Source organism: Fringilla coelebs (assembly GCF_963513975.1).
Source record: "Fringilla coelebs genome assembly, chromosome: 13".
In the NCBI taxonomy this organism is placed as follows: domain Eukaryota; kingdom Metazoa; phylum Chordata; class Aves; order Passeriformes; family Fringillidae; genus Fringilla; species Fringilla coelebs.
In genome coordinates, this window is record NC_140039.1 from 4,031,008 (window position 1) to 4,044,808 (window position 13,801).

The window sequence follows — 13,801 nt, forward strand, 5'->3', positions numbered from 1 at the left end:
CTTTCAATTTTGCAGTAAAATATTGTAAAATTTGATATTTTATAACTCCGTTTTTCTCAAGTATTATTTTAAAGTGAAGGGCTCTCAACAAATAAGTTTTTTGCTTATGAAGCCACTTGAAAAAAACAAACTCAACCCACCAAAAAAGAGAAGAGAACTGCTCTTTTTGAACACCTGCAGGGTTCTGCATGAGCACACCCAGGAACAGCCAAGGCAGAGAACAAATTTCTCATTCCACTGAAGCATTTCCCCGCAGGTTTTTGACTGAATCAATGACCCACCACCTCCCAGAGGGATTTTTCACCATGGAGCAGAACCTTCTCTCAGCTTCAGGGGAGCCTAAGCATGGTAAAAATCCATTTTGGTCTTTCCTGGGCAAAAATCAGCCCAAGCACTTTGCACAGAGTGGAAAGATGGGATAGAAAACAACTCCATGGACACATCCAGAACAACTGAAATTCGTGTTTGCAAATAATTCCTGTGCTGGAGGCAGCAGGGTCAGGTCCTTCCCCACTCCTCCCCACCTTTGAGGATTAAATTGAACTCCCCAAGAGCAGAAAATGCTCAATCCTCACAAATTCCAAATCTGAGAGAGATGAAAAAAGCCATTCAGAGATGCTGCTTGGACATGGCCACTGAGAAGCAAAATAAAACCTGGCCCAAAAAAAAAAAAACCCAACAAAACCACCCCAAAGTTACTTAAGCAGCATTTTTTTATATGTGAGCCATATTTAGAAGCTTAAAAAAAAAAAGCAAAAAAAAATAAACTTCACCAAAAAGAAAAAAAGAGAGAGAGCAGGTTTAAACACGAGCACATTGCTGCAGTTATTTACACACTAAAAATGAAAACGTGGTGAGTTCTGTCCATCAGAGACTGCTTTTTCACAGAGGTTATTCGTGGCACAACGTGGGCTCTGGTTTGTTTGTCTTTCCAGCAGTCAGGAGGGATAAGCAATCATTAACTGCTCCAGGCAGAGATAAAAGAGCATCCTCCTCCTCCTCCTCCTCCTCCTCAGCACCTGATCTCACACTGTTTCATCATCACTCATGTCCCAGATCTGCAACAAAAAAAAAGGAATTTTAGCTCGTGCACTTGAGATATGCTCTCAAAACACTCTGAAAAATTCCCACTGCTGCTTGAAAGCAAGAATAAATAGCATTTTATGGACTGCTGACTAGCACCAATGCAGCCTTACAGAAAATACAGCATTTTTCTCTTCTGTTAACAACCACACACCAACAATTATTTGTCATCTTGGGGGGATTTTTAACATTTACTTTTCAGCGTTTGTCACTTTGGTCATTTGGTATTTATTGTCATTTACAGAAAAGAAATCAGTTTGGTTATTTGGTATTTATTGTCATTTACAGATAATAAATAAATCTGGTTATTTGGTATTTATTATCATTAATAGTAAGGTTTTTTTGTAATCCTGGGGGGGATTTTTAATATCTACTTTTCAGCATTTGTCACTTTGGTTATCTGCTATTTATTGTCATTTACAGAGAAGAATCAATTTGGTTATTTGCTATTTATTGGCATTTACAGATAACAAATCAATGTGGCTATTTGCTATTTATTACCATTTGCAGTTAATAAATAAATCTGGTTATTTGCTATTTATTACCATTTACAGATAATAAATATTTGCTATTTATTACCATTTACAGATAATATAAATCAATCTGGTTATTTGGTATTTATTACAATTTACAGTTAATAAATAAATCTGGTTATTTGCTATTTATTACCATTTACAGATAATATAAATCAATCTGGTTATTTGATATTTATTACCATTTACAGTTAATAAATAAATCTGGTTATTTGGTATTTATTACCATTTACAGTTAATAAATCAATCTGGTTATTTGGTATTTATTACCATTCACAGTTAATAAATAAATCTGGTTATTTGGTATTTATTATACAGATAATAAATATTTGCTATTTTTTACCATTTACAGTTAATAAATAAATCTGGTTATTTGGTATTTATTATCATTTACAGTTAATAAATAAATCTGGTTATTTGCTATTTATTACCATTTACAGTTTATAAATAAATCTGGTAATTTGCTATTTATTACCATTTACAGTTAATAAATAAATAAATCTGGTTATTTGGTATTTATTACCATTGACAGTTAATAAATAAATCTGGCTATTTGCTATTTATTACCATTTATTTACAGATAATAAATATTTGCTATTTATTACCATTTACAGATAATATAAATCAATCTGGTTATTTGCTATTTATTACCATTGACAGTTAATAAATATATCTGGTTATTTGGTATTTATTATCATTTACAGTTAATAAATAAATCTGGTTATTTGGTATTTATTACCATTTACAGTTAATAAATAAATCTGGTTATTTGGTATTTATTATCATTTACAGTTAATAAATAAATCTGGTTATTTGGTATTTATTATCATTTACAGATAATAAATATTTGCTATTTATTACCATTTACAGATAATATAAATCAATCTGGTTATTTGCTATTTATTACCATTTACAGTTAATAAATAATTCTGGTTATTTGGTATTTATTACCATTTACAGATAATAAATATTTGCTATTTATTACCATTTACAGTTAATAAATAAATCTGGTTATTTGGTATTTATTATCATTTACAGATAATAAATATTTGCTATTTATTACCATTTACAGATAATATAAATCAATCTGGTTATTTGGTATTTATTACCATTTACAGTTATTAAATAAATCTGGTTATTTGGTACTTATTACCATTTACAGATAATAAATATTTGCTATTTATTACCATTTACAGATAAAATAAATCAATCTGGTTATTTGGTATTTATTACCATTTACAGTTAATAAATAAATAAATCTGGTTATTTGGTATTTATTACCATTTACAGATAATAAATAAATCTGGTTATTTGGTATTTATTACCATTTACAAATAATATAAATCAATCTGGTTATTTGCTATTTATTACCATTTACAGTTAATAAATAAATCTGGTTATTTGGTATTTATTATCATTTACCGATAATAAATATTTGCTATTTATTACCATTTACAGATAAAATAAATCAATCTGGTTATTTGGTATTTATTACCATTTACAGTTATTAAATAAATCTGGTTATTTGGTACTTATTACCATTTACAGATAATAAATATTTGCTATTTATTACCATTTACAGATAACAAATCAATCTGGTTATTTGCTATTTATTACCATTTACAGTTAATAAATAAATCTGGTTATTTGCTATTTATTACCATTTACAGATAATAAATATTTGCTATTTATTACCATTTACAGTTAATAAATAAATCTGGTTATTTGGTATTTATTACCATTGACAGATAATAAATAAATCTGGTTATTTGGTATTTATTACCATTTACAGTTAATAAATCAATCTGGTTATTTGGTATTTATTACCATTCACAGATAATAAATATTTGCTATTTATTACCATTTACAGATAATATAAATAAATCTGGTTATTTGGTATTTATTACCATTTACAGTTAATAAATCAATCTGGTTATTTGGTATTTATTACCATTTAGAGTTTATAAATAAATCTGGTTATTTGGTATTTATTACCATTTGCAGTTAATAAATAAATCTGGTTATTTGGTATTTATTACCATTTACAGATAATAAATAAATCTGGTTATTTGGTATTTATTACCATTTACAGTTAATAAATAATTCTGGTTATTTGGTATTTATTACCATTTACAGTTAATAAATAAATCTGGTTATTTGCTATTTATTACCATTCACAGATAATAAATAATTCTGGTTATTTGGTATTTATTACCATTTACAGTTAATAAATAAATCTGGTTATTTGCTATTTATTACCATTCACAGATAATAAATAATTCTGGTTATTTGCTATTTATTACCATTCCCAGCTTGGCTCAGACCAAGCCCCAGAGGTTTTGGGTTGCTTTGCTGACTCATTGGCACACACTGCACGTGAGGAATCACTTCTGACAAACAGCAAATTTTACTAAACACTGCAGAGAAATTTCTAGACATTGATGAAGAATTAATTGGTGATTTTACATAGATATTTACATAGATATTTATGAGATCTAGATATCAGATCTCATAAACAGCATCTGCAGGACAAGAAGTTATGTGGAAATTTGGACCTTTCTACTGCTTAAAAATGGAATTCAACCACACCATCTTTTTCTGCTGTATTGCATTTTTGTACTTTCATTTCCTGGCTTGCCCTTGGCCAGTAGGTGGTTCCAGAGTGGGGAAAAATGAGGATTTCCCCAGAATATCCAGGTGTCCTCTGGACACGCCGAGGTGCACTGGTGGAGATTCCCACCAGGCATTTGCAGAGCTGTCTGGGGGGAGGAAATATTCTCAATAAACCCTCCCAGCTTTCCCTTCCTGAGAAGCAGGGATGCTCCTGAAACACCTTTTCTGCTATTCCAGAGGTTTGGCTCATGGCAGGGCGGCACCTGGCGGGGTTTAAGCTCAGGACTAACTGAGCCTTGAGCTGGATTTAATCCCAACCACTCCAAGTTTATGACACACAAACCTGGGAGCAATTCAAACTTGCCTAAATGATCTGCAGCACTCATGGAGTGCTGAGGATGACACAGCACAAGGGGTTTGGAGCAGAAGCACAAAAATTCCTTTTTTTCCCAGAGCACACAGCCCCCAGAAATCCCTGAGCCAAGGAGCAGCAGCGTTTCTGCATCCCAGGGGAAATAAAACCCAGCTCCTCTGCTCCAAAACACAACTTGTGTGTGCCAGCTGAGTTATTTCTCTCATTTTACACCCTAAAATCCATCCAGCCCCCCTGGCAGCAGAGCCTGAGCAGCTCTTGGGGCTGTAAATTGGGCACAAAGCAGGGCTTGACATGTGCCTGGGACAATGGGGCACTGTTCTCCCTGCAGTGGGCAGGCAAATCAAAAATACAAATAACCCCTGTGCAAGCCAGGCAACAATGCCTAGTGACCTACAGCTTTAATAAACCCTCAGAGGGGGAAAAAAAATAAACTGCTTCTGGAATTTAAAGTTCTGTAAAAAGCTCTTCCCATCCAGCCTGGGGAGGGGCATGAAATCAAACATTTCTCTGCTGTGGAAAAGGAAAGCTGTGAGTGGCAAGGTTTTCTCTGTTCCTAGAAGAGGCACAAAATGGTGGTGTAAATCCTTATGGAAAATCCTGAGGAGCAGTTTGTTTACAAAAGGAATAAAAAAAAAAAAAAAAAGAGTTTTCATCCTGCCCTAGATGAGCAGCTCGGAGCCTGCCAAGGCAAACAGAAATGTCCAGCTCGCCAGGCAGGGTCAAGGATGTGGAAAATAAATACAAAAAACAAAATCTTTAAATAGAGTTTAGGGTATGATTCAAGGCAGGGAAAAGCAGAAATCCCAAGTTGAGACAGAGCCTGGAAACAAAGCAGGACTGCAGCCCTGACGAGGAAATTCTATCTTACCCCAGGCTCAGCTCTCTTCTAGGAGCTCTGAACAGAAAATATTCATAAAAACACTGAAAATGAGGTTCCCAACACTCAAAGATCCTGGGTTGAGCAGGGTGATTTTTAAATGTTTGGGAGTGCTTTCTCTCCAGGAGAACAGAGTTTTATCAGCTTCATGCAATCCCAGAACCATTAAAGCAAAGAATGGCTTGGGTTGAAAGGGACTTCAAGCTGATTTTATCCCATGGGCAGGGACACCTTCCACTCTCCCAAATTGCTCCAACTCGGCCTTGGACACTTCCAAAATGCATTTTGTGTTCCCCTGACAAAGGTTTAGGAAGAAGAAGGTGGAGGAATCTTGACAAAGCACAGGCAGAGGGAAGAGGAAAACCCAGAAGAGAGGAGTTCAACACAGAAGTCAACAATTGCAAATTGACTTCAAGCAAACAAACTCCATGGGATGTGAAACACTGACAGCTGGATTACCACAGGCTCAGAGCAAGAGATGTCTTCAAAAATGATGTGCAAACTTGAACAGATGATGACTGTGCAAACTCTGACTCCAGAAGAGTGAGGAAATAAGGGAGGAAATAAAACACAGAAAGCCAAGCGAGACATCGTGTGAAATGACTGTCAAGAGAGTCTGGTTTCCAAACCAAGCTGTGAATTTGGATTTTTGGTTTTTTTCCTGTCTCCTCCATCCTGGGTGAGGCAAACCCAAAGAAGGGTTTGGAGAGGAGAGTGAGCTGAGTGCCCCTGCCCCTTCCAACCCCTGCTCTGCCATTCCAGCTCCTTGGGAGAGCTGGGATTCCACATGCAAGCTCAGGAGAAGGGAAGGATTCCCTTCTCTTGCTTTCTTGCAAGTCCAACTATTATTTTTGGTCGATAATAGGAAGAATGAGGGATGGGGGAAGCCACAAATTGCCACAGATTGATTTTGCACAGCACTTTCAATAAATCCAATGGAACTGAGAGCCTTGCCTGTCCTCCCTAGCACAGCAACACCTGCAAACTGAATTTCCACAACAACAACAACAGCTCCAAAGCTGGGGCTCACCCAGCCAGGCTTTGCACCTTCCACTTAACATCTGTGATTCAACCAGATAATGATTGTTTATCTCCTAAATAAACCTGCAAGAATAGAAATGTACCTGGAGGGGATTCTCAGGAGTTTCTTGCCCCACATGTGCTGTTTTCTACACAGAGGGAGGTGAATTTACAGACAATTTACAGCAAAACTGCTGCTCAGGAGGACCTGCAGGAGGTTTTTTTTTAATGCAAACCACAGGGTTTGCTGTGTTATGAAGGCTTCACATGTGGTGGGGAGTAAAGGGTGAAAAAATGAAATGTGTCATCCAGCAGAGCACAGCTGAGAATTGGGCTTCACTGAGCAATCCCCAAATCTCACTCTGTGGTTTAGAGACAATCAGGATTTTTAATGGAAAGAGGACAGATTCAAGCAAGTCACTGCTACTTTACAGCAATGAAGTGGGAGTTTTTTGATGGATGACAGGATTCTGGGCAGCCTAAATCCCTTGGCAGGGTGTTCAGCAGCCCAGGGGTGTGTGCACGTGGGGCTGGATGTGCTGAGGGACATCCAGAGGGACCTGCTCCATGCCAGGAACGGCACCCATCACCAAACTGCACCCTGGAACTCATGAAATCCCCCAGGTCCCAGCCTGCAGCCTGGGCAGGCACACCCAGGGGTGACCACAAAGGTCAGCAGGCTCCTTCCGTCCATCCCTCTGCACAGGGATCCCTTCCATCCATCCCTCTGCACAGGGATCCCTTCCATCCCTCCCTCTGCACAGGGATCCCTCTGCACAGGGATCTCATCCCTCCCTCTGCACAGGGATCCCTTCCATCCCTCCCTCTGCACAGGGATCCCTCTGCACAGGGATCTCATCCCTCCCTCTGCACAGGGATCCCTTCCATCCATCCCTCTGCACAGGGATCCCTTCCATCCCTCCCTCTGCACAGGGATCCCTCTGCACAGGGATCTCATCCCTCCCTCTGCACAGGGATCCCTTCCATCCATCCCTCTGCACAGGGATCCCTTCCATCCATCCCTCTGCACAGGGATCCCTTCCATCCCTCCCTCTGCACAGGGATCCCTCTGCACAGGGATCTCATCCCTCCCTCTGCACAGGGATCCCTTCCATCCATCCCTCTGCACAGGGATCCCTTCCATCCCTCCCTCTGCACAGGGATCCCTTCCATCCCTCCCTCTGCACAGGGATCCCTTCCATCCCTCCCTCTGCACAGGGATCCCCTCCATCCCTCTGCACAGGGATCCCTTCCATCCCTCCCTCTGCACAGGGATCCCCTCCATCCCTCTGCACAGGGATCCCTTCCATCCCTCCCTCTGCACAGGGATCCCCTCCATCCCTCCCTCTGCACAGGGATCCCTTCCATCCCTCCCTCTGCACAGGGATCCCTTCCATCCCTCTGCACAGGGATCCCTCCATCCCTCTGCACAGGGATCCCTCCATCCCTCTGCACAGGGATCCCTTCCATCCATCCCTCTGCACAGGGATCCCTCCATCCCTCTGCACAGGGATCCCTTCCATCCCTCCCTCTGCACAGGGATCCCTTCCATCCCTCTCTCTGCACAGGGATCCCCTCCCTCAGCTCCCTCCAGCCCAGCACACTCTGAGGTTTCCACACCCAATAATTCCCATCTCCCACTAAGGGGAGGTTTTGCTTTGCTCAGAGCCTGCTCAGGGCACTCCTAACTGTCCAAGATCCAAGAATTAATAATAATAATAAATAAATAAATAATAAATGATAAATAAATAAATAAATAAAAACAGGAATATATAGAATAATAAATATTAGGAATATGTATAATGATACATAATAATATATTATTGGAATACATAATAATAAATAGTATTAATATATAATAATATGTAATAGGAATATGTGTAATAATGTATAATAAGAGTATATATAAAAAATTATATTTATATATTTATATATAAATATATAAATATAAAAATTATATGTATATAGTTATATATAAATATATAAACATATAGCCATATAAATATATAATAATAAATAATAGGAATAGATATAATATGTAACAGGAATATCTAGAATAATAAATAATAGGAATATATATAATAATATATAACAGGAATGTATCTATAAATTAAATAATATGTATATAATATATAATAGGAATATATAATAATAAATAATAGGAATATATATATAATATATATTGTTTTTTTTTTTAATACATGTACAGCACTTAAAATCACGGAATGGTTTGGTTTAGAAGGGACTTTAAAGCCTAAATATCTTGTAGAACTGGTAGCTGAAGGGCTTTGAAAGCTGTTTTTAAGAACAAACCAGAAAAGGGCAAGCAAACAGCACTAAAGGATTTATTTACAAATAAACCTTTAGCTAGAAAGTCTCTTTATTATCCTCAGTTCCAAGCAGTAGCACCCAGCACTAATTGGTCCCTCCTGGGTTCAGAGCACTTTTCCCAGGTATTCCCAAAAAGGACATGAAAACAATCACAAAAAGGATTTTTTTTGGTCACCACTAACAATGAATGAAACAATACAAAAAAAGAAAAAAAAGAAAAAAAGAAACAAACAAAAATGCACAGGAGGGTTTTTCTGCTATAAAAGTGCCCCAGACAGATTTCCTTCCATTGTTCCTTGTTTGATGAGGGAAGAAAAGTCCCAAAGCCCAGCAGCAGCAAACACAAACCCCACTGCTCTCCTGTTTTTGGGCTGAAAAAAGCATTTTTCAGCACTGGAGCTGCTGCAAAGCCTCTGAGAGGAGAATTTCTAATCAATTTCCTTGATAAGAATATCAAATCTTATTTAATTTCTATTACCACACCTTTCTTTCAGGTTCTTAAAAACTGCAAACAAGTAGGGAAAATAAATAAAAACATGATGATGCCATTATTCTGTTTTTTGGTGGGATTTTTAACTTCATTTTGCTTCCACCAACAGGCAGCTGTCCAAGGAGAAGGTGTGCTAGAAGGATATTTCCACAATTAATGGAAATTCTGTCACAGGAATGACAGAATGTAATGGAAAGCCTTTGGCTGAAATGAAAATAAAACATTGTTGGATTTAATAGTGCATGTTTGAATTCTTCCATCACCTTCCCCCTTGGATGTGCCCAGGTCTGACATTAAGAATAAAATTCTAAGTTCATATTCATGGTATTTGTAAGGACTGCAAAAAAATGGATAGCACAGATATAAAAGCTAATTTCCTTCCAAGGTTGCCCAGGTTTGACATTAAGAATAAAACTGTAAGTTTATTTTCATCATATTTGTAAGGACTGCAAAAAAAATGGATAGCACAGATATAAAAGCTAATTTCCTTCCAAGGCTTGCACAGGAAATGTGGATTGGATGCAGAAAGGGATCTCAGGATAATGAAACCATTTCTACACCTGAATTTCTGCACCTACATTTGAATTTGCTGTAAATCCAGAATTTGCCACTGCATCTTTTTAGCCCCCAGGTGATGCAGAGCTCTAAAAGAGCTCTCAGGCCATAAAAATCAAACATTTGGCAATTACTGATTAAAAAGGAGCAGCAGATTGACTGCACAACTGAACTGCAGGAATGAGCAATGCAGAAATAATGAGGAATTTATAAAAATGATGGGACTTAGGAGCACAGAATCCCTGAGCTCCAGGACACCTCTGGAAATCATTTTTGTCCATCCTTCAGGGCCCAGAGCCTCAGGGGGTTCAGCTCTTGCCACAGATTCCAGAATGGTTTGTCCAGTTTGGAGTTTGAAACAATCCTGAGATTTCCCAGCCTCTCCCAGAACCCTGCTCCAGTGTTTTTGCATCCAAACATGAGATTGAACCCTCTCTGGAATCCAGGATCATCCTGGTTAAATTAGCCCATGGCCAGCACAAAAATCCATAAATAATGGTATTTTATCATCATCATCATCCTGGTTAAATTAGCCCCATAGCCAGCACAAAAATCCATGAATAATGATATTTTATCATCATCATCCTCACAATGCTTCTTCACTCGAGGATTTCTGTGAATTTTTTTCCCCTTGCAGAATTTTTTTTTTAAAAAGACCTTCTAACTCCTCCTCCTTGGATTCGATTTTTTATTTCTTTTTAAGGTTAATTTCTCTATGTTTAAGTATGGAATTGATGTGTCAGGATGAAGTAGGTGATAGGTAAATATTCAGATTGTGGCCTGATTCTGGGTACAGCTTAGAGGAAGTTAGAGGGTCTTTTTAAAAAAAATTCTACAAGGGAAATAAAAAAAATTCACAGAAATCCTCGAGGCTTTAGTGACTGATTGAAGAGCAGAGATAATTTTCAGATGAGACAGAGATTCCCAGACCAATAAAAAGCATTATTGGGAGGTCACCTAAGCCAGACTGAGCCAAGTTCCAGCATTTTTCTGTTTGGTCAATCCCACTCCATCCTCACCAAGTGCAGCTGGGCAAACACAAGCAAAATATCCATGATTCCAAATAATTCCAGCTCAATTGCCATGATCAGAAAAGAACATTTGGCAGGAAAAATGAGCACAGGTCCCATAACTATGTCATCCTCCTCACATGTGAATTTTGTGCACATCACCAGGCTCCCCCTCATGTGACACACGAGGAACAGAAAACTTGAAATGCAATCAAAATATGAATTCATGAAAACTTGGATTTGCCCAGTGACCTCACTCATCTCATCCCTGCTTCCATGGAGATCCTCCTGGTGTGTACACAACATTTCTGTCTTGTGCAGGAGGCAGAAGAAGGTGGGGAAAACTTCCTCCCCTCTCCTCTTTTGCTCTTCATACACTTAGAAATTAAAATAATTTCTGAAAATGTGAATTGAGGGAATGAAAGAACATGGCCTGCAGTGTTAAATGCTCAGAGGATACTGGATTGTCAGATTTATTTCATGTCAGATACTTCAGAAACTTAGGGGAGATAAATCCATTTGTTTTAAAACCTTGCCAGTTTCCCTCCTGATTTTTCCTGTCACTTTTCCCATCGGGCTTATCAAAATAAACATTACCCAGAAAATTGCAAGTGCTGGTATACAAGCACAAAGAGGAGAAAAAAAAATAAAAATCACTAATTAAAGGTAAGGTAATGATGCTCCAGAAATAGAACAGGCAGATCAGGTTTCTGGTGACAGAAAAATGACAGAAAAAGCTGAAAAAGCAGAAGGTGCCTCAGCAAGTGAGAGACCTCTGCAAGCACCTTGCCTTGCTCTGGAAACACCTGCCAGGCCCATGCAATAAATTATTGATAAATCATCGATAAATTATCAACAAATTATCAATAAATTATCGATAAATTAACAATAAATTATCGATAAATTATCAATAAATTATCAATAAATTATCAATAAATTATCAATAAATTAGCAGTAAACAACAGAGGCAGGCTCAACTCTACTCCAAACCTTCTGTACTGGTTTAGAATCCAACCCAGATCCTGCTGAAAACCCGGCTCCAAGTGTCAGATTTATTCCCGTGGCACTTCAGTCAGTGCAGGAATGGAACAAACAGGAACTTTTTGATGGGACTGTGCAGAGATTTTGGGCCTGGAGGCTCTTGCAGGGATCTGGATTCTGCAAGCCCTCTCAGAATTGCTTTTGATTTTCAGACCACAGGATTTCAACATCTGCTGGGCTGACAGATTGTCTGCAAGCAGCCGCGTCCTAGCCATCAAATCTTATTTAATTTGAGTTTTTCTCTGGACCTGCTGTCACCAAGGGGCTGCCTGCTCGCTCTGCTGTTGGTTTTTCATTCCCAGGAGCAGAGCAAGGCTCTCCCAAGCTCCTGGAGGAGGGAGGTGCTCCCTCAGCTGGTGTGGGCACCAAAGGATGGACACTGGATGGCCATGGGTGGTCACTGGTGGCCGTGGTCACTGAGGATGGACACAGATGACCACAGCATGACTGTCCTGGGACCTCCTGCTGACCTGAGTGATCCTGGGAAAAATTCAAAAGTCTCCTTTCCCAGCCTGGCTGTCCAAGAAGGAGTCAGAGCTCTCCAGTTCTCAGTCTCAAGGTTGTTTATTGTTCCTTGGCTATAGAATTTTTTCCCCTGAGGTCTGCTCAGCAGGACAGCCCAGGGCACTCTGCCTGCCCCTGGGGTGGTGTTATCTTTTTATACTAAAAACTGCATGTACAATATTTACAATAACTTCCCAACACCCATCACCTGTGTCAGACAGTGAGCTTCTACTCTAAACCAATCTGAAAGTGCCAACACCACAGCAGAAGATGGAGGCCAAGAAGAAGAAGGAGAAAGGCTGGACACACCCAGATCCCTCCATCTTGCCCCCTGAACCCCCATTCAAAAACCCCAAAAATCTATTTTTCACCCTGTGATAAATTCACTGTCATTCTGCTTAAACTGTCATGGCTTGCAGATCTTTATCTAAGGTTGGAAATTTGCTCTACAGGTCATAATCACAACCACAGGCACCTTGGGCTCTGTGCCAGGGTCTCTGAGCCCCCTGGCAGGGCTGCTCAGGACAGACAGAGGGACGTCCTGGCTCCTCCCAGAGCTGCTGGGAGAGTCCATCACCAGCCCAGCAATTCCATCCAGTGTCTCTGAGCTGTCCCTGCTCCTCCATCTGGGGTGCCTTTGATCTCCTGGCCGGCTCTGATTGCAGCTCCAGGAGTTTCTGGGGTCACAGAGAACTCCTGAGTCCAGCTGGGAGGGACAGAGGGAGGAGGCACATTAAAATCTGATTGCAGGCAGCAGCAAATAGAGTAAGAGTGGATTCCAAATGGGAATGCAGAACTGGGATGCCCAATGGATTGGCCATAAAATTCATCCTAAAACAAACAACAGATCTCCTGTACTGTCAGGACAAACTTCACTTCTTCAAGGCACTGAATCTACATTACCCTCAATGTCTCATTTCTGCCACCTCACCTCTCCTTCCCCTGCAAAGAAAGATCTGGAACACACTTCTGAAGTTGTTCTGAATCATTTTGAACGATCCAGAGTTTGAATTCAAACAGAAAATGGTCAAACACTGCAGGGCCCTCAGGGCTACCCCTCTCCTGCTGGCATTCCCAGCAGGATGCAGGAGCCAGCTGATTCCAGGATCCATCAGCAGGGACATTTCCCAGAGCACCCACCCAGAGCTGCCATTCCAGCTCCATTTGGTGCCAGGAGGAGCAGAGTCCAGCAGCTCTTGGAGAACAGAACATGCCAGGAGTGTCACCTTCACAGGTGCCAAAAAAAATTTCTTTATATATATATAAAACCAAAAAATTATTTATTACAAAATATATATTATAGAAATATTTTATATTATTATAATTATGACATATTTACATTTTATATGATATAAATGAGATAATTTT

The 13,801-nt window shown here is 39.1% G+C and overlaps 1 protein-coding gene across 1 annotated transcript in view; it reads right to left on the reverse strand.

The window, feature by feature from the left end:
* Positions 1-212: 212 nt before the first annotated feature.
* The window catches only part of ATG7 (autophagy related 7), a 97,000-nt gene continuing 83,411 nt past the window's right edge, over positions 213-13,801 (reverse strand). The window contains exon 19 of the mRNA XM_084214752.1: positions 213-1,058. Coding sequence (XP_084070878.1) covers positions 1,026-1,058 — 33 coding nt within the window. The 3' untranslated portion in view covers positions 213-1,025. The remainder of the gene's footprint in view (positions 1,059-13,801) is intronic.